This window comes from Malaclemys terrapin, chromosome 4 (assembly GCF_027887155.1).
Source record: "Malaclemys terrapin pileata isolate rMalTer1 chromosome 4, rMalTer1.hap1, whole genome shotgun sequence".
Lineage (NCBI taxonomy): Eukaryota > Metazoa > Chordata > Testudines > Emydidae > Malaclemys > Malaclemys terrapin.
In genome coordinates, this window is record NC_071508.1 from 89,822,472 (window position 1) to 89,847,846 (window position 25,375).

General features: G+C 41.9%; 1 protein-coding gene across 2 annotated transcripts in view; it reads left to right on the top strand.

Annotated features, from left to right (window-relative positions):
* UBR1 (ubiquitin protein ligase E3 component n-recognin 1) overlaps positions 1–10,525 on the top strand; it is a 134,964-nt gene extending 124,439 nt beyond the window's left edge. For both annotated transcript variants that reach the window (XM_054025640.1, XM_054025639.1), the window contains exons 46-47: positions 6,997–7,098; positions 7,448–10,525. In XM_054025640.1, coding sequence (XP_053881615.1) covers positions 6,997–7,098; positions 7,448–7,589 — 244 coding nt within the window. In that variant the 3' untranslated portion in view covers positions 7,590–10,525. The remainder of the gene's footprint in view (positions 1–6,996; positions 7,099–7,447) is intronic.
* The last annotated feature ends 14,850 nt before the right edge of the window (positions 10,526–25,375 follow it).

A 25,375-nucleotide genomic window follows, 5' to 3' on the forward strand; every position in this document is an offset into this window, starting at 1 on the left:
CACCTTTAGAGGAATCCCAGCACCATTCTACCTTGCCCACACTGAGGAAGAAATACAAACTTCCAGAAAAACCCCAACCAGGAGAAGATGTCCACTTTCTAAGTCTGGTGAGAGGGGCGAGAAGGAGTCGAGTAGAGTACACCTGAAACCTAAACACTCCTCCTCCAAATTGGTGACTGAGTTGACTCCAGCACCACAAGGAGCATTGTCAAGCCTGCCGCAAGAAGCAGCACTGTCAACTTCTTGGGCACTGCAACAAGGATCATCTCCATGTCAACTACCCCAGAAGCACTTGCAGAGCAGATTTCTTGCTGCTGCCTCTTGGTGACTGTTTCCTTCCTTATAGGAGTCCAATCCCTCTGCATTGCTGCCCCGTCGGCCAGCAATTTAACCTCCAGTACCCCAGTTGCCTGCTTTCTGGATAGGTGGGCCCTCGGTACCCTCTAAGGGGAAGCATGCAATGATGGTGTCGCTTCACTCATCGCCAGTCTCTTGGAACTGTTCACCAGCACCAACTAGTTCAGCCCTGCCATTGTCAGAAGAAGGGGAATCTTTGTTGTCAGGCTTAGAGGTGGGATTTGATGACTCGCAACCCCAAAGCAAGACCCTCCGGGCCCCTCAAAGATCCTCTCTTCCGACCTATCACCCTGACCTCTGAGTGGGACTTGCCATAAGAATGTGTCCAGGACAATGGGGCCTTGTCCTGTACCAGTGGTTGTTTTGAAACAGTTGGGGGTTTCTCCCAACTTTCAGATCTTCACCACACCATGCGTACTTGAGACCCTCATCTAGAAGGGCAGAATCTGCACACCGAGAGGCTCCGTCCCCAGAGTCCAGTAACAGGCCTAGTATGAAGTACCAAGAAGAGGTTCCAGAACCAGAGCAACAGCCATTAGAAGAGATTCTACCCCTTCCAGTCTTGGCTTCCTCTCCAGATGAGGCTGTTTCATCTGGGATAACTTCACCTCCTCCTCCTGAGGATTTTAAAGTTTATCAGGAGTTGTTAAAGAAAGTGGCTGAAGACTTAAGTGTACAGGTCGAGGGGTTAGGGAATCCTCATGTCACCTGGTGCCAATCAACGAGGCCATACTAGAGCCTATAAAGGCTTTATGGCAAACTCCATCCTCTTTGGCTCCCACCTCTAAAAGGGCAGAAAGAAAGTACAATGTACCTGCCCAATGTTTTGAGTACTTTTAGACTCACCCACCTCTGGGCTCATCAGTCATCACAGCAGCACCAGGCTGCCATGCACAAGTCAGAAGATGCTAAGAGGCAAGAGTTATTCAGCAGAAAGATTTATTTGATGGGGGCTGCAATTGCATATTGCTAACCATCGGGCTCTGTTGGAGTGTATAATTTTAATTTGTGGGGCTCCATGGAGAAGTTCAGAGAGCTGTTCCTGGAGAATGGTAGCCAGAAATTCTCTCCCCTGGTCAATGAAGGCAGACTAGTCGCAAGAACATCACTGCAGATGGGGCTGAATGCAGCAGACTCAGCAGATAGAAGCCATGGCTTCTGCAGTTGCCAAGCGTAGATCTTCCTGGTTGCAGTCTTTTGGTCTTCCCTATGAAGTCCAGAATATTATCCAGGGCTTGCCATTTGAAGGTCCTTCTCTTATCTCAGACCGTCAGCAAGCTCCATTAACTTAAGGACTTTAGAGCCACCTTGAAGTCCATAGATCTATACACACCTGCCCTGGTCAGGAAGCATTATTGGCCCCAGCAGACATACAGATATTCCATTTCTCCTTCTCAACAGGACCTGTCAAAAAAAGTGGTCCAGGGTTATATGCATAGGCCTCCCCATCCTGCTGCTTCAGCTCCAGCAGTGTTCCCTCTAATTTTTCCCACCCATGTGTGGAATGAATTTTGTTATGTGCACCAATATGGAGGTGATGTGTGACACATCACCTTCATATTGGTGCCCACAAAAAAAATCATGCGGTGGGGTGGGGCCGAGGGGTTCTTGTGGGAGGGGGCTCAGGGCTGGGCAGAGGGTTGGGGTGTGAGGGTGTAAGGGCTCCGGCTGGGGGTGTGGGCTCTGGGGTGGGGCTGGAGATGAGGGGCTCAGGGCTGGGGCAGAAGGTTGAGTGCAGGGGTTGAGGGTTCCAGCTGGGAGTGCGGGCTCTGGGGTGGGGCTGGGGATGAGGCTTTGGGGTGCAGGAGGGTGCTCTGGGGCTATGCGGGGAGAGAGGATTCCCCCCAGCGCTTTCTCCCTGCAGCAGCACCTGGGCTGGGGCGGAGAGGCACCTGTCCCCGCTGCAGGGGGTCTGGAGCGGCAGGATAGGCGCCCCTCCCCCAGGCCCAGGCCAGGGGAGGGCCGCTCCTGGGGCCAGGCCACGCCTGGGGCTGGGACCAGGCCGCTCTGGCCGCAGCAGGTCGGGGCCACAGGGTGAGTTGGGGCCAGGGGAGGGATGCCTCTGCCCCGGCCGCGGAAGGTCCCTGGGCGGGTTCCCTAAGTGCCTGTGTGGTGCTAAATAGATTGCTGTGCTGCTGTGCAGCTTACAGGGAATTTAGGGCTCCAGCTCCGGGCCCTTCAAGATAGCCTGGAAGTGCAATCATTTTGATGGTCAGTTGAGATCTACATACCAGTCTCCATCTCTTCAGAGCCAAACTACCTCACCTTTGCAAACCATCTGTCCCACTTTCACTGTGCTTGGTCCTGAGTAACTTCAGACCATAGGGTCTTGAGCACTGTGGAAGTGGAATATACTCTCCAGTTTGTTTCTGCCCCTCCTCCCACCTTTCCTCCCTGTCCTTCAGGCACCACTCTCACAAGAAACTCCTTATCGAGGAAGTACAATAGCTACTTCAGTTGGGAGCCATAGAGGAGGTTCCATGTAGTCCCAGAGGGAAGGGGTTTTATTCCAGAAATTTCCTAATCCCAAAGGGAAGGGGGATTTCAGGCCAATCTTAAACCTGCATCCACTCAACAAATTTAAAAAAAAAGATAAGTATCTGAGAGGTAGCCGTGTTAGTCTGGATCTGTAAAAAGCGACAAAGAGTCCTGTGGCACTTTATAGACTAACAGACGTATTGGGGCATAAGCTTTCGTGGGTGAATACCCACTTCGTCAGATGAAAGTAGTGGAAATTTCCAGAGGCAGGTATAAATATGCAAGCAAGAATCAGTCTAGAGATAACGAGGTTAGTTCAATAAGGGAGGATGAGGCCCTCTTCTAGCAGTTGAGGTGTGAACACCAAGGGAGGAGAAACTGCATTTGTAGTTGGCTAGCTATTCACAGTCTTTGTTTAATCCTGATCTGATCCTAACCTCTGCCCTGACCCCTGAACCCCCCCCACACACCCAGCTTTCTGCCCTGCACCCCCCATACACCCAGCCCTCTGCCCTGACCCCTGAACCCCCCCACAGGTCTGGGTTCGCGGCTGCCGGCCCCTTGCCAGCCGCCGTCCGAGCCACAGGCCCCGCTCAGCCCGCTGCCAACGTAGGTGAACAGAACCCCAGGCTGGTGGCGTAAGATCAGCATTTTAATTTAATTTTAAATGAAGCTTCTTAAACATTTTGAAAACCTTGTTTATTTTACATACAACAATAGTTTAGTTATATAATATAGACTTGTAGAGAGAGATCTTCTAAAAAACTTTAAAATGTATTACTGGCACGCGAAACCTTAAATTAAAGTGAATAAATGAAAACTCGGCACACCACTTCTGGAAGGTTGCCTACCCCTGGTCTATAAGGTGCCACAGGACTCTTTGTCGCTTTTAAAAAAAGATAGTTTTGCATGATCATCCTAGCTTCTATTACCCCTTCCCTGGATCCGAGGGACTGGTATGTCATCCTCAACTTAAAAGATGCTATTTCCAGGTGATAATCAATCAATGTCAGAGGAAGTGCCTCCAATTTCTGGTAAATCAAAATCATTACCACTTCACTGTACTGCTTTCAGCGAGTAAGCAGCTCCCAGAGTCTTTACAAAAGTCATGGCAGTAGTAGCTACATTACTCTGAAGACTGGGAGTTCAGATTTACCTCTATCTGGACAACTAGCTTGTAAGAGGCCAGTCTACATTGCAAGTACAGAACAGTCTTGACCTGATCCAATCAATGTTCAATGCAGTGTGATTGTTATTCAACACAGAAAAATCTCTCTTTTCCCAGGCCTGGAGGATAAAGTTTATGGGGGCTGTACTGGACTCCTCTCAAGCCAGGGCCTTTCTTCCAGTATCCAGATTCCGGGCAATCTATTCAGTTGTTAGACTTTGAAGGCTTACCCCGTCACACCTGTACAAAACTGTTCGAGGTTTACAGGTCATATGGCCCCTTCCACCTATCCTCACCTCCCTAGATCGGTGGACAAATTCTGCCAATGTATGTGTGGGCGTTCCGTTTACCCACCCACAGCCAACTCTCATGCTAGTGACAGATGCTTCTGATCTGGGGTGGTGAGCCCACCTGGATTCTCGACAGACTCTGAGTCTGTGGTCCTCAGAAGACTCAGCTTTACACATCAGTGTCAGAGAAATGAAACCTGTCAGCCTAGCATGCCAAGTATTTCTGTTGTAGATCAGCGGAAGCAGCTTGTTAGTCCTCACAGACAACACAATGGCAATATTTTACCTCAACAAACAACAGGGAGCCTGCTCTTCTCCTCTCTGTCCAGAAGCAACTTTACTCTGGGAGCTCTGTATTGCCAGCTTGATAGATCTAGAAGTATCTTACCTGCCAGGGACACAGAACAACCTATCAGGCCACCTGAACAGATCATTTACAAGTCATCACGAGTGATGTCTTTGCAAGATGTGGCCAGGTACATCTTCCAGCAGTGGGGGCTTCCCCAGATAGACCTATTTGCAACAAAGTCCAACAGAAAGTGTCCACTAATTCTGCTCCCTACGGAGTCACAGTCCTGGTTCCATAACAGGTGATAAGCTTCTCTGTGCTTCTCCACCAATTCCATTCATTCACAAGGTGTTACTAAAGATAAGACAGGACCAGGCCAGAATCACACATAGAGCCACAGCATGAACCCATCAGCACAAGTTCTCCACTCTCCTGGCACTATCAGTGAAACTTCTAATTTTACTTCCTGGGAGATTAGGTCCAAGTCTAGTGGATCACAGTTGCCTACTCCACCTGAGCCTACAGTCCTTTCACTTAACTGCAGGAATGCTCTATCGGTAGGCACTAGAGAGCAGGCCTACTTGAAAGACATCGAGATCCTGCTGAATGGCCGAAAGCCTTCTACAAGAGTAACTTGCCTCTGTCAATAGAAATGTTTTTCCATCTGTTCTCGCCAGTGTGGATTATCGCCGACAAGTTCTTCAGTTCAACGTATTCTGGGCCTGAATTATTATACCTGAAACACAAAACCAGGTTTGGGGGCAAGTTCCTTCAAGGTACATACAACAACTATTTCAGTACTCTATCCTGAAGTGGACAAGCACTTTATTTTCTCTAATGATATGTCAATAAAGTTTTTAAAAGGCTTAGTCAAATTAAACCCTTAGATGCAAGATCAAGTTGCCCTGTGGGATCTAAACTTAGTATTGTCAAGATATATGGGTTCTCCATTAAAGCAACTAGCTACTCGCTTTCTGCTGCATCTATCAATTAAGGTGGCATTTTTGGTGGCCATTATCTCTGCCAGAAGAATAGGGGATCTGTGGGCATTAATGTGCATTAATGCCTTCGTATATGATCTTTTTTAAGGACCTGCATTCTCTCTCAAAGGTGGTTTCTTCTTTCCACGTAAACCAGCCAATTTATTTGCCCGTAGTTTACCCAAAGCCACACATGAGCAAGGGAGAAGAGCATTTGCATACCTTGGACATGAGGAGAGCCTTAGCATTTTACCTGGACAGAACCAGACACTTTCTTAAATCATCCCAACTGTTCATAGCAGTGGCAGACAGAAAAAGAGGTCAGTCTCCATCCAGAGAATTTCTTCCTGGATCACATCCTGTGTACATATGTGCTATGACTTGGCTAATGTTGCTCTGCCGGACAGTCTCTCAGCTCATTCGGTGAGGTTGCAGTTGGCCTCAGCGGCTTTTCTAGCACAAGTTCCAGTTGTTGACATTTGTACAGCAGCAACCACCTCAGTCCACACATTTGAGCCACAGCACAGTGGGAGGCAAGACTTCAGAGAGCATGCTAGAGTTGGACAAAAGTTGTTCTCCAATCTTTATTGAAATAGACTCTGATCCCATCTCCTGTTCTTATGTCTTGTGAGTCACCAAGTTTAGAATGCACATGTACAATCACTCGAAGAAAAATCAGTTATTAACCTGTTTTGTAACTGTTGTTGCACGTGTCCATTCCATGACCCACCCTCTGGTCCCCCTCTGCATCGAAGTTCCAGCAAGTAGGAACTGAGGGGGGGCTAGGGGCAGCTCTGCTCTTTATACCTGCATGCAGTGGTGCACTACAGCAGAGGGAGCTTGAGCTGCCCAACCGGTACCACTGAGAAATACGTTTGTGATGGCTGTGCAGTGGGCACACCAACACCCAAAAGTGTAATGGACATGTGCAGCACATCTTGAACAGTTACAGAACAGATAAGTAACCATTTTATTCTTATTGATGATAAGGCCCCTTATGTCACGGGTATCTAATACAATACAATCACATATTTATTGCTTTTGTGAAAGTCTGTACGGGCTTGTCTGAACACAAAGATTGAACCAGTTTAGCTCAAATAGATTTTTAAAATTTATTTAGTTAAACTCTTGTAACCCCCTGAGTGCATGCTCCTTTATGTTGGTTTAGATCTGGATTATATCAGTTTAACTTTCAGCTAATTTACAGATGTAAACTAAACCAATATAAGCTAGATTTAAACCAATATAGCAGTGTTCATCCAGGGGGTTACACTAGTTTAACTAAATCTGTTTAAAACAACACTTCTAGTTAAGCCAGTGCAACTTTGTGCGTAGACGTGTCAAAGTTTAAGCTTTCTTTAAGGTTGCTTATAAATAGTACCTGCAAAATGATATGGTTAATAATATTTTAAACGTGATTATTTTTGCCTTCAGAATCAGGGCATGCAGAGTAGTCCTGATAGAAGGTAAAACCAGAGGCTGCTTATATCCTGCTCCCTATCTCGATGAATATGGAGAAACAGACCCAGACTTGAAGTAAGTGCATGTTTAACTTTTTACTTGCTAGGAGTCTTAATTTTTTCCCCTTTCTTTGTTGTTTCCCTTATACTGCATGCAGTTCCTGCACAGTTCTGAGCAGCCCCATTTCTGATAGACCGGTGGTGAAAAATGGTTAGCAATCACACTGTCATTCAGTATTTTCCATGGTTATTAGCATGGGTAGTTAATCTGGGACTGTTAATAGACACTTTGCCTAGACTTATTTGCACTTGACATTGTCATAGAGTCAACCAGGAAAGAGAGAAGGAAAAGAAAAGGCCCAAAGATGGGTATATGTAATGTTGTAACATGCCTAATGAATGTTCTCATTATTTCTCCCATGAAGAAGAGGCAACCCCCTGCATTTATGTCATGAACGTTACCGGAAACTTCATCTTCTATGGCAGCAACACTGCATCATAGAGGAGATTGCCAGAAGCCAGGAAACCAATCAAATCATCTTTGGATTCAACTGGCACCTGCTCTGAGTCCCAGCTTTTAATTAAATCCCGATGAGTATGGATGATGTTTGGACAAAGGAAAAGGGGGAGTATTACAGAGCCTTCTCTAAGGGTTCAGACACATGATTGATGCATTGAAACAAAATAATTCTCATTTCATAGGTTTTACCTTTAAAAAAAAAAAAACACCACCCTATGTGGTGACTGTTGTAGAATGTTCAGGGACAGAAATATCTTTTTCCAAAGGTTATAGTCTCTACTGATTAGATGAGTGTAGCTTCCCACATTCACCTGCCTTCCATATGTACACACCGAAAGTCCCAAACTGTTATTTATTGGTACTGGAATACACCCGGAGGTGTGTTGCTCGGAAAGAACCAAGTAAGAGAAGCTGTTAATATTTACAGTCATGTGGTACAATAGGCATATCAGGGTTGATGTGATGTTGAAATTGTTTGTCTTTTGAAATTACAACAATCTAGCTGGAATTGTGTACAACCTCTCCTCCTCCGTACTGTGTGTCTGGGTTCCTAGCCCTGGCTTAGAACTTAAAATGGCCAAGGTCTGTAGCATATTTTCAGAGGGAGAAGTGGTGCCAGGCCTCTACTAATCCATACCAACAGGCTCAGCAAGCATTAAGTGGTGCAGCAGAAACCTGCACTGTGCCAGACCCTGGGATTTATTGGAGAGTGCTTTCAGAGGAATGATGTTTCCACTAATCCAATCTTTAAAAGAGGGGTAGAAGGAGTGAATTGTGTGGGGGTGTTTCCATCTTGCTTGGTGCATGTAAAATTAAACTGTGTGTGCTTGTTGCATTGCCAGTACTGCACCTTATATAATGTAGCTTTAGTCTACTAATTCTGGAGACTACACCCAGGACTCCAGCACCACACTGGTGTGGTGTGGCTGTGATCAGCTTTACTATATTTGTAATCGTACTCGGCAGTCTGTGCAGAGACAAACTCTAGATTGCTGATCCAGTGGGTTAGCCATCTGTCCACTGCAAAACACATAAACTGCAGTAAAATAAAAGCCATTTAAAGTTGAATTAAAAAGCAAGATCCTGTAGAAGATAGCATGGAATATTATCTATTTAGAATCACTAAACAAAGGCATAAATCAATACTTTGTATCTCCATGTTGGAGGGGCTTCCCTCTCTTCATTCTTGTGTTATCTGTTTGGCGCTGTCCATAAACTGTCTGTTTCTGGAGTCAAGCCAAACAAAAGCTCGTTGTAACTTAAAGGAAAAAAATAGTTGTCTGTCTCTTTTTCAATAACTAATGGCATATTGTGATTGAACCATTTTTCATTAGCTCATTGTTCTGTTTCCCAGATTTTAGCCATAATAATTTACATGAAGGGATCTTGTGATGTGACAGGTAAAAGTTCTAAATACATAAATTCCCTATAACTATTACTTTTCCAAGCAATGCCATCTCTGTCTGAAAAGCTGAACTATCCAGAGAATGCATTTTAGATCTGTGTGTTCTACTTTCCCCTCTTGCTGTTTGTGTGTGTGTGGGGGGGGGGGTGTTGTTTTTTAATGCTCTGTTAAGGCTTAGAAAGGGAGGGCTATAAAGAATTTTGTGACCTGCTGTTTGAGAGCACACACACAACCTCCGCTAGAAAGCAGGGTTTTGGATCCATGCGTGGTCCCATGTTAACGCGGGGACCGTGTTAACATGGATTCCAATGACAGTAATTAAATTTGGGATCCATCCGCGGTCCTGCGCTATAACCGAATTTGTGCTATATGGACACACATTCTAGCAATGGTCTGCTCTGTGTGTGACATACACACACACACACCACAATGTTTGCATTCTTTTCTTAATGGTGCAGTGAGGGGACATGCCAGGTGGGAGGGAGAATCACAAATCATGATTTTATGCTTAAGTATAATAATCCTCCTCCTAGTTTCTTGAAGTCCTTAGTGAACTGCAGTCACTACTCATTTAAAAGTGGAATTCAAATGGGTTGGAATATCAAATCATTATTTTCTAGCATTCAAATAGTCCTTAAAATTTTTGCTCTTTTTTTCAGCTTATTTTCCCCAGACAGTGTAAATAGTTATCTTCAGTATCTTTTCCTATTTTCCTCTTATTGCAATGAAGAATTCTCTCTTCATTTTGATATTTTCAGTTTTTTAAACTGAAGGTAAATCCCTCTGCAAAGAAACAACAGTGTTGTTAGTCTTGTCTAATCTGTGATTGAAACCTTGGGTTAGGAAAACCAGCTCCATGGAGACTTGTGTGCAGTGGCTAGTTCAAAGGTTACCAATAATACTGCTTACCAGCCAAAGCACTGTTTTGAAATTAGCAAACATGCTTCACGGACTTCAGCACTGACTTCATAGCTGTGTTCACTTACTGTTTCCCCTGTGGTTTATCTAGTCATGTATCAGATATTTTCAGTACTCCCTGCACTTTCAATGATGCAAGAAATTTGTACTCATGAATTTCAGCTAACAGACATGCAGCAAGATCACTTTATTTTGTGGTGTTGGTAATGAGCAATTCAAACTGTACTATACAGAGACAGAAGCTGGTTTGAGCAGGCAAACTCTTCCTTAACATTCCCAATTGTCTTTCTGTAGTTGGGAGAGGTAGGAAAATGAGGGCAAAGGAAGAAATTTAGCATAGTTTTCTGTACGTTTGCACTTATTATTCTAGCGAATGGGCTCCCAGATCATCACTAATGAGTGTGGTCATTTCTCATTTCATAAATTACTATGCAGTTTGGTTCACTGTGAGTATTATCTGTATTTAGTGATTGCAAGATACTTATGCCACTGATTTGAATTCCATCCAAGATAAACTGAAGAAGTTATTTGAATAATGCGTATATTGGTATCCTTAACTGCAAAAATGTAAATTTGAAACTTGTATAATGTTATTGTGCTTTTGAAATAAAATATCTTGTATATGTATATTTAAAAGAGGAAATAAAGTAACTTCTCATACATTGTTGGGCTTTTATTGGGAGGCAGTTTAGTATTTTACATTTCTCTTGCTGTGATGCCATCAGTATGGAAGGGGAAGAGGTGGCTAGTAAATAATTGGCAAACAGTACCAGTTAGCGTTACAGCTGATTAGTACTAGTTAACAGCTACTTAGTACTAACATCATAATTTTTGCTTCATGTTAGAGAAATGGATGCAGCCTTCTGTAGCAATTTTCAAATTAGAGTAAAGCTCTCAAACTGTCTTTTTAGCTGTTCGTGCTACCAGCAGCTAGGCATCAGCCCACTCTCACTGCTTTTAATGTTCGCATCAGTCACCATTAAGAAGTGTAAGAAGATAATTGTGACTTATAACAATGGTCTATGTGATCTTTCCTGGTGGGTCAAAAAATTAAATATTTTTTTAGAATCAACCTGGGAGGTTGGAAGGGAGATAGGTCTGTAAGAATCTTCTGCAAAAATGGTCTAAAGTCTATTAGAGGTTTAGAAAAAACATGGCTGCATTTCTTACGGAATAAAAAATTCTTACATATTTCACATATCTTGGAATACAACTTGCAAAATTCCAGATACAAGGGCTTAGCCAGCACACACTTTGATTTAGTGGTTGAAGTCCACTTTATACTCTGGACTTTAAGATTTCTGGACTTTATGGAGTATAATTATAAGTCTCTTCTTTCAGGTATAGGATGGAAAACTAAATGAGTCATCCAACTCTCCTAACTAATTATTTGCCTAGTTCATATTTATATTCTTCTTCAAATAAAGTATTGGCCTTATTCTTCCATTCAGTCTCCTAATTGTGATGCCTGGTCAGTTTGAACTATTTTAACTGTATTTTGCTGTTATACAAAATGTAATTTTTGAATACAGAAAATATAAATTACCATCCCACGGCAGGCTGCTACACTCCTTTTCTGTGGTTAGCTATATCCCTTTGAAAGTCACCTTTTAGGGTGCCTGAGCTGGTAGAACAGTGAGGAAATACAACCCTGAGGAGAGGGGGGTTAAGTTGGGGAGTGCCTTGGTACTTGTAGTGATGAGCACAGAGGAAGGCAAGATGGGAAAGTGTTAAGAGGTGTAAATTGGGGCTGAGATTGGAATTTAGTTTCACTGGTTTTTCATCTCTCAAGAGATTGGGTTGTCAAGGATTCAGAATCCCAGTTTTCAGTATGTGTTGTTCTATACCAGGCTGGTGATCAATATGGCTTCTACCAAGCATAATTTGAGGAGGAGGCTTCAGACTTTGCACTTGGTTGGATGATACTGCATGGCGTGCTCTGGTGCAGCTGGTGCTAACTGGGAATTTGATGCAACATGAGCCATAATGGAATCAACATTGAGGGGCTGTGTACACGCTACAGAACAGGATGTCTCTAACCTCTAAAATGCATAAAATATACTGTATCGATATTGTGAGAGTCCTGGAATAAGGTGAGAATGGGTCTAGTTTTCGTGCACAGTTCACCCCAATGCATTGTAGAATCGCTGCTTGAACTAATGTAGTGCAGCAGACATTGGCAGTCTGAAGTAGGAGCACCTGACTTTAGCTGCAGAAGTCTTGCGAGTTCTTATCCCATTATTGTTCTTTCCTCAAGTCATGTTTCTCATTGGTGGTGACGATGAAATTAAAATGTTTTAATCAGTCCTCAAAATGACTTAGGCATGTGTATTTCCCTAATTCAGTGCCATGTGGAAGCCCTGGTCCTGCACTGGTGTGTTTGTCTGCACAGGAATAAGAGTCCACCTGTGTGTATTGGAATAAAGGATCATCCATCTAAGTGATCCAGGACCACCTTATAGCTGAAGACTCCACCAGTACTCGAGTACCCTTTATCTTCTATCACTAGATGAAAAATACCTTCACATGTGGAACCTAAAACATTGCCCTGGATGTATTTTGATATAAAGCAAGTGTGTATTTGAAAGCTTGCAGCAACTTGTTACTAACTTTGAATGTTTCATGTGCCCCGAGGCAATGTATTATAGTAAACAAAATTTAAAATTTTAAAAAATTAAGAGAAATGTTGCTAGATCCTAAAGAACAAATCAGTTTAAAACTTTATTAGAGGGTATGAGGAACAGAGAATTACAACAAAAATGTCCTTTCCAACTAAATATATTTTTATATCCAGGGGGTATATCCACATTTAAAAAAAAAAAATCTGTTAATCATGTAAGTATTTTTCTTTCATTTCATTATGAACCCAGAGCAAGTTTGAAGATGGATTTTTATTATAACATCATCCTCAGTGATGACCAGAAACCTTTAAATGGCTAGAGATCATCATCTTGCAGCTTATTAGGGAACTGCCGTAATTCCTTCACCCAGAAGAAGTTGAATATTAAATCACTGGTTTTGTTTTAAACTCTATTAAGAACTGCACAGAGTGGGGTCTTTTTGAGGCAGAAGTGAGTTCCGAACCCAAGAAGTTTCAAGTATTTAATGCAGAAATGTATTGTCCTTGTTAATTCTGATTGGATTAAGCATTGATGACAAATAGGATAAGAAGTCTCCTGCAAATCGTATTTATTTTTGTACCTGAGCAGATGCCATGGTTTACAGGCTTGGCTTGCTAATGCTTTGTGTCTTTGTAAATTAATGAGAATTAGGGAGGGGGTCTGTGCTGCTAATTGAGTTTGGTTTCCTTGGTACAGTAGTTATGATATTAAAAACTCTGAAGGTTGCAACACAGTAGGTTAAATCTCTGGGATACGACAGGTTCACTGTCTAGAAAATCTAATAAAGAGAAAACAAATAATACATTGTGAGTTTCATGAAATTAATCTTCAAAGTAATGAAAATGTTCATTAAAAAGGTATATCTTTGTCAGTATGTGGTTGAGGTTTCCAAATCAGTGCTGGAGATTTATCCTAAAGTCTTCAGGGCAGGGGCCATCTTTTCATAATACAGTGCCTAGCTATACGTGGGTCTTAAATCCTGACTGGGGGCTGTCAGTGTCACCGCTATACAGTAATGAATAATTTCTGCAGCCCAGCATCTCCCACAGTTCTGGATTTCTGGACTGCTCTTCTCTCTCTGTAGCTTCATGGAGGCGGATCAGTGTTTTGGCGCTCCACTCTCTGGCCACACATCCTCTGTTCCTGCTTGCCACCAGATTCTCTGCCTTTGCAGCAGCAGACAGTGGCGGTTTCTCTTGTTCCCACCTGACTCTTCTATTTTTAGTTTTTTTCTGCCCAGTTTTTGGGCAGTGGGGAGCAGCATTCTCCTTCAACATTATTGCTCCTCCCTGGGTCAGTTAACTCCTCCAGAGTGATTAAGACACTACTCTCATCTAGGATAGTATCAACATTAAAAGCATACTCTTATCTAGTCCAGATTCTACACGAGCACAATGCAAATTCCAGCAATCCTGGGATTCTGACCGTTCTGGACATCCTCCACGAAGGCACAGACAGAGATTTTCAGTGCAGTACAATTGCATGTCAGCTGTCTGCTCTTACTAGTATGCTATTTTCAGGATCCTGAGGCTCCCTGGAAGACAATCCACAGATAGCCAGATTCCGTTGAGCAGTTTGATTTGCCAGACCAGTGGTCAGAGCACTCTTTCTGCTGATTTTGAGGACCTGACAACCCATCCCTTTGAACCTTTGACGTCAGTGTCAGCCCTTTTTTTATCCATTAAGACCTGTTTCTTAGTAACTGTCATGTCTATCATGTGAGTGTTGGAGCTGGCAGCCTTCTCTATGCAGGAGCCTTACTTTGTGTTTCATGAAGACATGGTGGTGCTAAGAACACCAGAATCCTTAAATAACAGAAGAGCCTTGAAAATCTATCTCAAGAGTACAGAGACCATGAGAATCAGGCTCTCTATTCATGTCCTTCCACTCAAAATGCCAGGGACTTAGTGTTTCCAAGTCTCCCGTCACTATGTGGATTAGACTATGTATTGTGGAAGCCTTCAAATCATCAGATGTTCCTGTCTCAGAAGGGATCAAGGTGCACTCCACAAGATCCTTAACCTCATGGGCAGAGCAAGCAAGTGCATCCACTTTGGAAATCTGCAAAGTGTCCATTTGGCCTACAGCTAAGCAGTTCAATATGGACTTTCTATCTTTGCAGCATCTTCCTGCCAAAGGAGGACTCTGCAGGCAGTGGCCCAGACACAATATGGACTTTTGAACGAGTACATAAAAAGGGGGTGGTACTTTTGTACCAAACTCTTGTTTCATAATCCTCCCTACATATCATTGCTTGCTACTTTCCAGACATCCAAAACTGTTGGAGACACTGGGCTGCAGAACAGAAAACTTCTTACTGATAATTTCCTTTTTGCAAGCAGCATCTCCCACAATTCTACCCACCTTAAATGGCTGATGACCTACAGGTCAGATATAGTAGAACTTCAGAGTTATGAATATTCGAGTGACGAACTGACCAGTCCACCACACACCTCATTTGGAATCAGAACTATGTAGTCATGCAGCGGCAGAGACACACACACACACCCCAAATACAATACAGTACTGTTTATTTTTTTTTAGTAGTTTATATTTAAGGGAAAGTTTAAAAAAAATTGACAAAGTAACAAATCTGTTTCTGTGCTTGTTTCATTTAAATTAAGATGATTAAAAGCAACATTTTCTTCTGCAAAGTACAGTTTCAAAGCTGTATTAAGTCAATGTTCAGTTTTAAACTTTTTGAAACAACAACCAAAATGTTTTGTTCAGTTACAAACATTTCAGAGTTACAAACAACCTCCATTCCCAAGGTGTTTGTAACTTTGAGGTTCTACTGTATTAAGTGGAATCGTTACCATAGAACCATATTTCTTGGCTCTAATGTACAGTTATTTCATTATCTCTGGAATATTTATTAATGACATGCAAGTTTTACATTTTGGGAATAACTTGGATGATGGCAAGGAGAAGCAGAGGGGACGTGGCCAGACTGTACAGTGCCAAAATGTGATCCATCTCTGCGAAGCTGCAGAGAGGGGAGAGCAGCCCAGATGTCCAGAATTGTGGGGGTGACTGCTTGCATAAAATAAATTCAGTAAGAAGTTTTCCAATCTTTACCAATAGTGATCAAAAGTATTGCCATGCGGCTGTTCACAAACGGACCTCTGTGAAATGTGTACTGATCCTCAATTCCATACCCAGGTGTTCACATCACAAAACCATTCTCACAGCTGGTGCCATTGTTGGTATCATAATCAGAGAGATGAAGGATTAAACCATGAAACATTAACTAGACTTTCCTCCCAGGGCAGGTTCTGCCAGTATAAGGCTAAACCACAGTATCTCCACTGGAGGACATTTGCACTACTGCTCACACTATGCCTGTGTGGATAGAGGACAGAATAAAGTAAAAGTGTGGTTTTACTCTGAAAAGTGACTATGTAAAATGGTTACCTTTATGCTAAACAATCTTCTCCTTACATGTAATAACAGATTTGCTGACTTTAGTAACCAAAATTTGATTCTTTACTCCTGCTAGCCTTGTAGAGACAAGAGAGAGAGAGATGGGGATGCAATTCCTCTTCCTGAATCAATAAAATTCTTTACTTTATTCCAATCTTTTGTGTAAACTCAGTGAAGGCAGTGGAACTATACGGGTGTTACTGAAGGCATAATTTGAAAATAATGGGTCTGAGCAACTGTTAATGAGGTCCTGAGGTCACTGAGATTGTAATACCCTTTAATCTAGCAGATTAAGGCATAGCAAATTCCTGTGGCTGGAAACTGAAGTTAGAAAAATTCAAATTGGAAATAAATTGCAGATTCTTTTTGAGGGTAATTAATCATTGCAATGTCTTACCAAAGAACTTCATTTCCCTTGAAATCTTTACATTGAGACTGGAGGTCTGTCTAAAATATATGGCCTAGTTACACTACAAATTAGAGTACTTGATAGTGTTAATTTACATAGCAGTGAAGAAAAATTCCCTCCATTGCAGGAATTACTGGGTGACATTGTTTGGCCTGTTTTATGTAGGGGACCAAACCAGATGATTATAGTAGTCCCCTCTGGCTTTAAAATCTAATCTATTTTACAATCATTATTTTCAGGCTAGAACAGGACTTTACGTAAGTTTTTAATGAAATCTCAACTAATCATAATGTTAGGGGGTTTTTTTCCATTTGCGTGGAAGAATTTGAATCAATCATGTACAGTGCTCCTAGATAAGGATTTTGTATACTTATGAAATAAACATTTTGTATTCTCTCTACCAATTGAACTTGGTTAGTTACTTTTAAAATTATTTTTCTCAAAATGTTTGTCACTTGAATTATTTTCCCAGAAAATATATTATCTTAAGAAAATAGCCAGACAGAACACTAGGGGGAATTTTAAAACTGTCAGTTCCATAACAGTATTTTGTCCATAGAAGAAATCATCGTTTTTGCTGGTGGAGTCATGAATTAAAGTGTCAAAAAAAATCTGTCCAAAAACCCCCCACATTTTTTAAATGACATTTGTTAATAGTAGTGCTCATAAAAGTGAGGGATTAATAATAGTAGATAGAGGTTTTTGTGAGCTTCCACACACAGCTCTAATAATGCACCTCAATCCTGATATGCATACTTGCCAGTAGTCTAGTCCTATATCGTAGTGTGATACAATTGTGGAGAGGATAGATGAATAGTAGAGACTGAGATTAAAAGCAAAATTATTGGTTTCAACCCAGATAAATATGAACCCAAACCTCCAGAACTGAGATTAGTTTAGTTGCTTACTGTAACAAGAACAGGACTGCCAGCGCAATATAGCATGTTGTCAGCAGCAAAAAGTAAAGGGGAGGGGGGGGGGGGAGTTGGCCCTTTTGGTTGAGAAGATGATTTAAAATGGACTTTAGAGTCAATACATCAATAAAATGAAGAGGAGATTTAAAATACATCCCTAGCCCAGTTTTGTTTAGGAATGGGCCCTGAGCCTAGAAATAAGAACTCAGGCTATCAAGGGATCAGTCAGTTCTGTGTTTCAGCAAGGGTCTGCCAATTTTCTGTTGCATTGAGGGAGGGATCAGTACAAACTCTGCCTAACGATTTAGGCTACATCTACACCTGGAGCTATGGATGTGATAAAAATAGTAGTGTAGCCGCAATAGCACAGGCAGTGGCTAGCAGTAGCCTGGGCTAGCCACCCCAAATACATATCCACAGGGTCCAGGGTTGGGGAGGTTTACTCATCGTGGCTATCCTGTGCTGCCACTTGGCGCTACTGCAGCTACACTACTATTTGTAGCACGCTAGCTCCATGAGAGCTTGCCCAAGTAGGTCTACTTGAGCTGGTAATCACCCCCAGCTCCAAGTGTAGACATAGCCTTAGTGTGTAGCCAATACTGTCATGGCTCTTTAAAATGAAATTTTAAAAGCATTAAAAACAAACTAGCCTTTCCCCAGTATCCTCAACTATCATCCTCTTTCTGTTCTGGGGATTAATATTAAAGAGGAAGACGTATCTTCATTTTGATTATACTGAGGTCCTTCCTATGACCCCAAAAATCGCTTCATATATCATAAAATACAAATTGATCTTTAATTACATATGAGAAGAAAAGGGTCATTTTTTTGTTTTTTACTGAATAGTTAGTGACTTACACATTTTATGGAATTGTCTTGCATCTTAAGTATTTAATATTTAGAAATGAATCATCACATAATATATTTATTTAAAAGCTGCAAAATGCCAGAAGTTCTCATTCTCCGTTTCTCAGCATGTCTGTGCTTTAATTAGGGCCCTGATTTTTCTACAGTCTGTGGCAGCACAAAAGATTAGCCTTCAGCGTTCACACAAGAATGGAATTACGTATCCAGTCTGCAGCAGGAGGGATGGCATAGATAGGTAAGGTCAAGGACATGGATTTTAAACGGCTTTTAAATAACATTTAAGTAGTCTCCTCTCTCCAATGTATTAATAAAATGTGTTCTATAGTAATGGCCCAACTAAAACACTCTAGTACCTCTATTGTAACGTGTAGCGTGTTAAGACTATTAATATAGAATGCTATGTTCCCTAAAGGGCCACAAGTAATTTTCTTTTGGTTGCACTGGAAATAATTTCATATCACCCTATATGATGAAGAATTTACCAGCTCTATTAGTGTGGTACCGGCTATGTCACTTTTAAACTACTGGACAATTATCCCCGCTATAGTGGAGAAGGAAATACAACAAAGAGCATCTGGTTGTGTTTACCCCCATATCTGAATGTGTTTTGACATGCCAGGCAGAACATATTTCTTTTCCTATACATATTGTGTATATGCATGTGAACACAAATACCCAATTTAAATTAAAGGGTAAATTACAGCTGAAGTGCCAGGAATTCTGCAGCCAAGCATGCATTCAGAGATGGATATTGTGTAGCTTTGGCAAAATTTATTAAAATCAATTGCAAGGATCATCTTGGTGGGGAAAATTGCACTTGAAGTCCTGTGAATTTCTAGGGACCTTCACAACTATCTGCATGCTACTTTGCCCTGAGTGCAAACATACTTTAAAAAGAGGACGCATTCAGGCCAAAGAGGACACCAAATCATGCCATACTAAAAAAAACAAACCCCATGAATTCAAGAGGCATATTCATGTCTCATTGTTTGGTTTGGGGGGTAACTCAATTTAATAGAAGTAGAATGCAGAGTCAAAGTAGAAATGTCAAGATTCAGTCTGGCTAGTGGAGCTAAGACTCATAACTTGGATCTGGAACAAGCTCAGCAAACATTTTGGGAGCCTAGTTTTAGACATGTAGAGGCCTCATAGGGGATGAACACTAGCAGATCCCATTTACTTCAGGTAGAGAAATGAGTGCTCTAGTACTTCTAAAAATCAGGCACTAGACCTGGGATTTATAAAGTATCCTAAGGAGATTGGGTATCTAACTCCCTTTCAATGGGATTTGGAGCCTTTGGCTCACTGAGGCTCCTTGGAAAATCCCAGCCTCAGAGTCTGAAGTTGGGAACTCAAAGTTAGAGAACACATTTGAAAACTGATCCTTAGGACAAGATTTTTCAAAAACTGGGCCCTTAAAGCTAGCATCAGTGGGAGCTGAGGGTGTTCAGTGCTTCTGAAAATGTGGCTGAATTTATTTAGGAGCCTCACTTTAGGGCCTTAAGTCTGAAAATGTTGCCCATTGTGTTCACTACAAAGACAGTGGAAGGCTCAGCCTTTCTTCATAGTGAACATAGCCCCAAAAGCTCCTTTCTTTAAAAAGGTTTTGTGAGGGGAAACAGTTGTCATGGAATCAAAGAAATCAGAGATGTGAAAAAAAAAATAACATCTCTACCCCGATATAATGCGACCCGATATAACATGAATTTGGATATAACGCGGTAAAGTAGTGCTCCAGGGGGGCAGGGCTGCACGCTCCAGCAGATCAAAGCCAGTTCAATATCACACGGTTTCACCTATAATGCGGTAAGATTTTTTTGGCTCCCGAGGACAGCGTTATATCGGGGTAGAGGTGTATTAAGTCACCTCCTCTAGGCCAGTACAAAAATTTTTCCTGCACTTTATCCTCCAGTTCTTTTCCAGGTATAATAATATTGACCTACATTATAGAAATGTCAAGAGAAGTTGTTGTGTGAAGTTTGAGCCACTCAGATGATATGGTGATGGAGGCCATATTTGACAGATTTTTTTTTTTTAAATAGCACAAGGGCTTGTGCTTCCTCCTTTTCCTTTGAGGAACTATTCTACATTCGAATATATCTTAATGTTAAGAAGCTTTTTATATAGCTTAAATTTTCCTTTTCTAAAATTCCTTGTTTTATACCCATATTTATCATGCTAAAAAGTCCTCAACCTTGTTGGTGTTTAAGCATTGCACCCTTTGAATATTTGCAGATTCTTGCACAGTCATTACTTATTTACTTTCTAATCTTTCCTCATAAGTCAAACCTACAGCCTTTTAAAATAATTTCCTTTACCTATATCTCTCTGTTAATCATAGAATCATAGGACTGGAAGGGACCTTGAGAGGTCATCTAGTCCAGTCCCCTGCACTCATGGCAGGACCAAGTATTAGACCATTCCTGACAGGTATTTGTCTAGCGTGGTATTAAAAATCTCCACTGATGGAGATTCCACAACCTCTTTAGGCAATTTATTCCAGTACTTTACCATCCTGACAGGAAGTTTTTCCTAATGTCCAGCCTAAACCTCCCTTACTGCAATTTAAACCCATTGCTTCTTGTCCTATCCTCAGAGGTTACGAAGAAAAATTATTCTCCTTCCTCCTTGTAACAACCTTTTATGTACTTGAAAACTGTTATCATGTCCCCTCTCAATCTTCTCTTTTTCAGACTAAACAAACCCTTTTTTTTTTTTTTTTTTTTTTTCCCAATCTTCCCTCGTAGGTCATTTTTTCTAGACCTTTAATCATTTTTGTTGCTCTTCTCTGGATTTTCTCAAATTTGTCCACATCTCTTCTGAAATGTGTCGCCCAGAATTGGACACAATACTACAGTTGAGGCCTCATCAGCGCAGAGTAGAGCGGAAGAATTACTTCTTGTCTTGCTTACAATACTCCTGCTAATACATCCTAAATTGATGTTTTCTTTTTTTGCAACAGTGTTACACTGTTGACTCATATTTAGTTTGTGGTCCACTATGACCCCCAGATCCCTTTCCACAGTACTCCTTCCTAGGCAGTCATTTCCCATTTTGTATGTGTGCGACTGATTGTTCCTTCCTAAATGGAGCACTTTGCATTTGTCCTTACTGAATTTCATCCTATTTACTTCAGCTCATTTCTCCAGTTTGTCCAGATGATTTTGAATTTTAATCCTATCCTCCAAAGCACTTGCAACACCTCCCAACTTGGTATTGTCTGCAAACTTTATAAGTGTACTCTCTATGCCAGAGGTGGGCAAACTACTGCCCGCGCCACATCCAGCCCACGGGACCATCCTTCACGGCCCTTGAGCTCCCGGCCGGGGAGGCTAGCCCCCCAGCCCCTCCCCTGTTGTCTCCACTACCCCTGCAGTCATGCTGCCATGTGGGCAGCGCTCTGGGTGGCAGGGATGCGTACTCCTGCTGAGCAGCGCGACAGCATGTTTGGCTCTGGCCAGGCGGCACGACGTCCAGACATGCTGCTCTGAGCAGCACAGTAAGGGGGCCGGGGCCACAGGGTTGGATAAGGGATGGGAGGTCTCGGGGGGCAAGTCAGGGGACAGGGAGCAGGGGGTGGTTGGATGGGGCGGAGGTTCTGGGGGGAGGTCAGGGGATGGGGGAGGGGGTTGGATAAGTGTGGGAGTCTTGGGGGGCCTGTCATGGGGCGGAGGTGTGGATAGGAGTCAGGGGATGGGGAACAGGGAGGGTTCGATAGGCGTGAGGTCCCGGGGAACCTGTCAAAGGGTGGGGGTGTGGATAGGAGTCAGAGCAGTCAGGGGTCTGGGAGCAGGGGGGTTAGATAGGGGGTGGAGTCTTGGGGGCGGTTAGGGACGGGGTGTCCCGGGAGGGAGTGGTTAGGGACAAGGAGCAGGGGGGGTTGGATTGGTCGGAGGTTCTGAGGGGGGCAGTCGGGGCGGAAAGTGGGAGCGGTCGGATAGGGGGGGGGCCAGGCTGTTTGGAGAGGCACAGCCTTTCCTACCCGGCCCTCCATACAGTTTTGCAATCCCAGTGTGGCCCTCGGGCCCAAAAGTTTGCCCACCCCTGCTCTATGCCATTCACTAAATCATTGATGAAGACATTGAACAGAATCCAGAACTGATCCCTGCGGGATCTCGCTCATTATGCCCTTCCAGCATGACACTGAACCATTGATGACTACTCTCTGGGAATGGTTTTCCAACCAGTTTTGCATCCACCTTATAGTAGTTCCATCTAGATTGCATTTCCCTAGTTTGTTTATGAGAAGGTCATGCGAGACAATATCAAAAGCTTTACTAAAGTCAAGATATACCAGGTCTACCACTTCCCCCTATCCACAAGGCTTGTTATCCTGTCAAAGAAAGTGATCAGGATGGTTTGAGACAATTTGTTCTTGACAAATCTATGCTGACTGTTACTTCTCACCTTACTTTCTTCTAGATATTTGCAAATTGATTGTTTAATTATTTGCTCCATTATCTTTCCAGGTACAGAAGTTAATGAGATGCTTAATTCCAGTCTTCCAAGTGTGGTTATACCAGATTTTTTTAAGAGGAGGGGATTAACTGCAGGAGTGGTGGAAGCTCTCTAAAAGCGGGGGGGGGGGCCACAAGTGGCTGAACCATGGCCTCACCCCCTGCCTGATACCCTGACCCTGGCTTGCCTCTTCCCTCAAGATTCCGCCCACCGCTCGCTCCTCTCCACCCTTTCCTCACCTCCGTTGCTTGTCCTTATGATAGGTAAAAAGTGATAGGGCCATGTTCCCCTTTCCCCCACCCCCCATTCTGATGCCCTTGACTCCAGGTGTTGCACCTACATATTCAACTCTAAAACACATTTAATTTTTGTCACCATATTCCATTGCAAATTCCTTTCTAATTTGCTATCCACTACTGTATCAATCCTAAATTTCTTTTAGCATTACTGTTGTCTATGTTCATCCTTTCCATTAATTATTAATGGTAAATATTTATATTATGATAGCATCCAAAGGTCTAGGTCCCCATTGTGCTCAGTGCTGTATAAAAAGAGAAAAGAGACCATCCCTGCCCTGTGTTCTAGATTATTTCCCCCAGATTTTATATATATATATTTTTAAGGATTTTTTCCCAAACTGAATCTTATTTTATTTCTCTGTCCTCAAGGGTATGCACCATTTGTCCTAAGTTAGTAGCAGTTTAGTAAGCCATTGCCCAGAAAAGCAGCTGTTTTAATGAGGGAAAAGTACCATTTTTTTCATTGAACCACATGGCAAATTTCACAGGAAACCATTTAAATTTCACAACACATTTTAATGGTCAATGTACAATGATGCCTTTATAAAGTGTTTAAAATTGTTTCAGTACCCACCTAAAGAAAAATAATATTTTCCATGTGCTTTTAGCTTGTTGGGTTTTACTTTGAAAAATTCCAGGAATCAAAAACTAGCTTGAGTATAATCTGTTTAAAACAAATTTTAATCAAATCAATTTAAACAAACATCCCAGAGTTTGTATTATAATAAAGTTTGTGTTCAGTTAAGTTCATTGAGCTACAGCATTCTGTCTAGATGCAAATGGTCTGGTTTTATGCTTCTACATTTCTCTATAAGCAATGCAATATAATCAGGAAAGGAATTTTCAGCACTTGCACTGAGGATTGGCACACAGACAACCAACTACAATGTTTGCCAGTTCTGGGAAACATTATGTGGTGGCCTACCAAAGCTGAATTATATTTTCACTCCAACTGAACTGATTTCTTGAATTGCTCAAATGCAGATTCCAAGTAAGCAATTGTTACAGTAAATGAAAAACTGGCAGAGAATTTGAATGCCACCTTTTCTCCAGAGATTTTGTTTTTAACTGCAAATGCTTATTTTAATGTTTTTCATTAAATAAGTGATGACTATAAAAGTAAAATAGTTTAACACAAACTATGGACATTGTAACTTGAATATCATGTTTTCAGATAGGATGCACTGATGTTAATTGCTATGAATAGTTATTCCAGGGACTCTCAGACCTTTGGAGTCAAGGATTAATGTTAGCTGTGTATAGTTTCTCACTGATGGAGGATGGTTCTAACTAAGGCCCCAATTCAGCAAAGTACGTAAACCCATATCTACCTTTTTAAGCATTTGAGTAGTCCAATTTGAAATCCATAGACATGTCCCTAAGTATCTTGCTGTCTCAGAGCCTAAATTACCACAAGATCCATCTTATCTACAGTACATCCTTGATTACTCTAATGCAGGGTTCGGCAACCTTTCAGAAGTGGTGTGCCAAGTCTTCATTTATTTACTCTAATTTTAAGGTTTCGCGTGCCAGTAATACATTTTAATGTTTTTAGAAGGTCTCTTTCTATAAGTCTATAATATATAACTAAACTATTGTTGTATGTAAAGTAAATAAGGTTTTTAAAATGTTTAAGAAGCTTCATTTAAAACTAAATTAAAATGCAGAGCCCCCCGGACCGGTGGCTAGGACCCGGGCAGTGTGAGTGCCACTGAAAATCAGCTCGTGTGCCGCCTTTGGCACACGTGACATAGGTTGCCTACCCCTGTTCTAATGTTATAGGAGACATTGAATAAGTTTGGATAATCAAGGGAATAGTTTCACTGTAACTACTGTACAATATAACAATGGGATGCATGTCTCTGTTTTAGCAGCAGGGAGATACAGAAAATTGTTTCTTTATTGTATTTGGTTATTTAAATGAAATGTATTAGGTGCCCAAAGACACATTCCAACAAATAAGTTAACAACAAAGTATGAAGTAAGAATGTTTTATTTGGCCTGTTCTGTATCTTTAGCTACATATTAATCAGTTTAGTATATGATGTGTACAATATATTGTCATGCTATTGATGAATCTCACACCAACATTCCAAGGACCAGGCTGGTCATCTAGGAAAGTGACAGAATGGGAAAGAGAGTGCCATTCTGTCTTCACTAGGCCCAAATAATCGCCAGTATTTCACCTCCCAAATCTGTAGCAGTGATTTGGACAGAGTAGGAGATTTTTGTGGGGGTGAGGGCAAGAAGAAGGGATTATATCTTATTCTACAATACATCTGTTTATGAGAAGTGCTGTTTGCTTTCTGTTAATGTGTTTTATTGTTGGTACAACTCTAATTTCAACATTTAATATCCTTAGCATTAAGCCTCCAATTTATTTCCTGTATAAAATTTCATTGAATGGGATTTCTTTAACATCTTCCATTGATTTTGAAAGACTAAGGACAGTTGAAATCCTCTAAAGTGTGAGTAAGAGCAGTCATAGTTGAAGACAGATTTCAGGGTTTTTCTTTAAA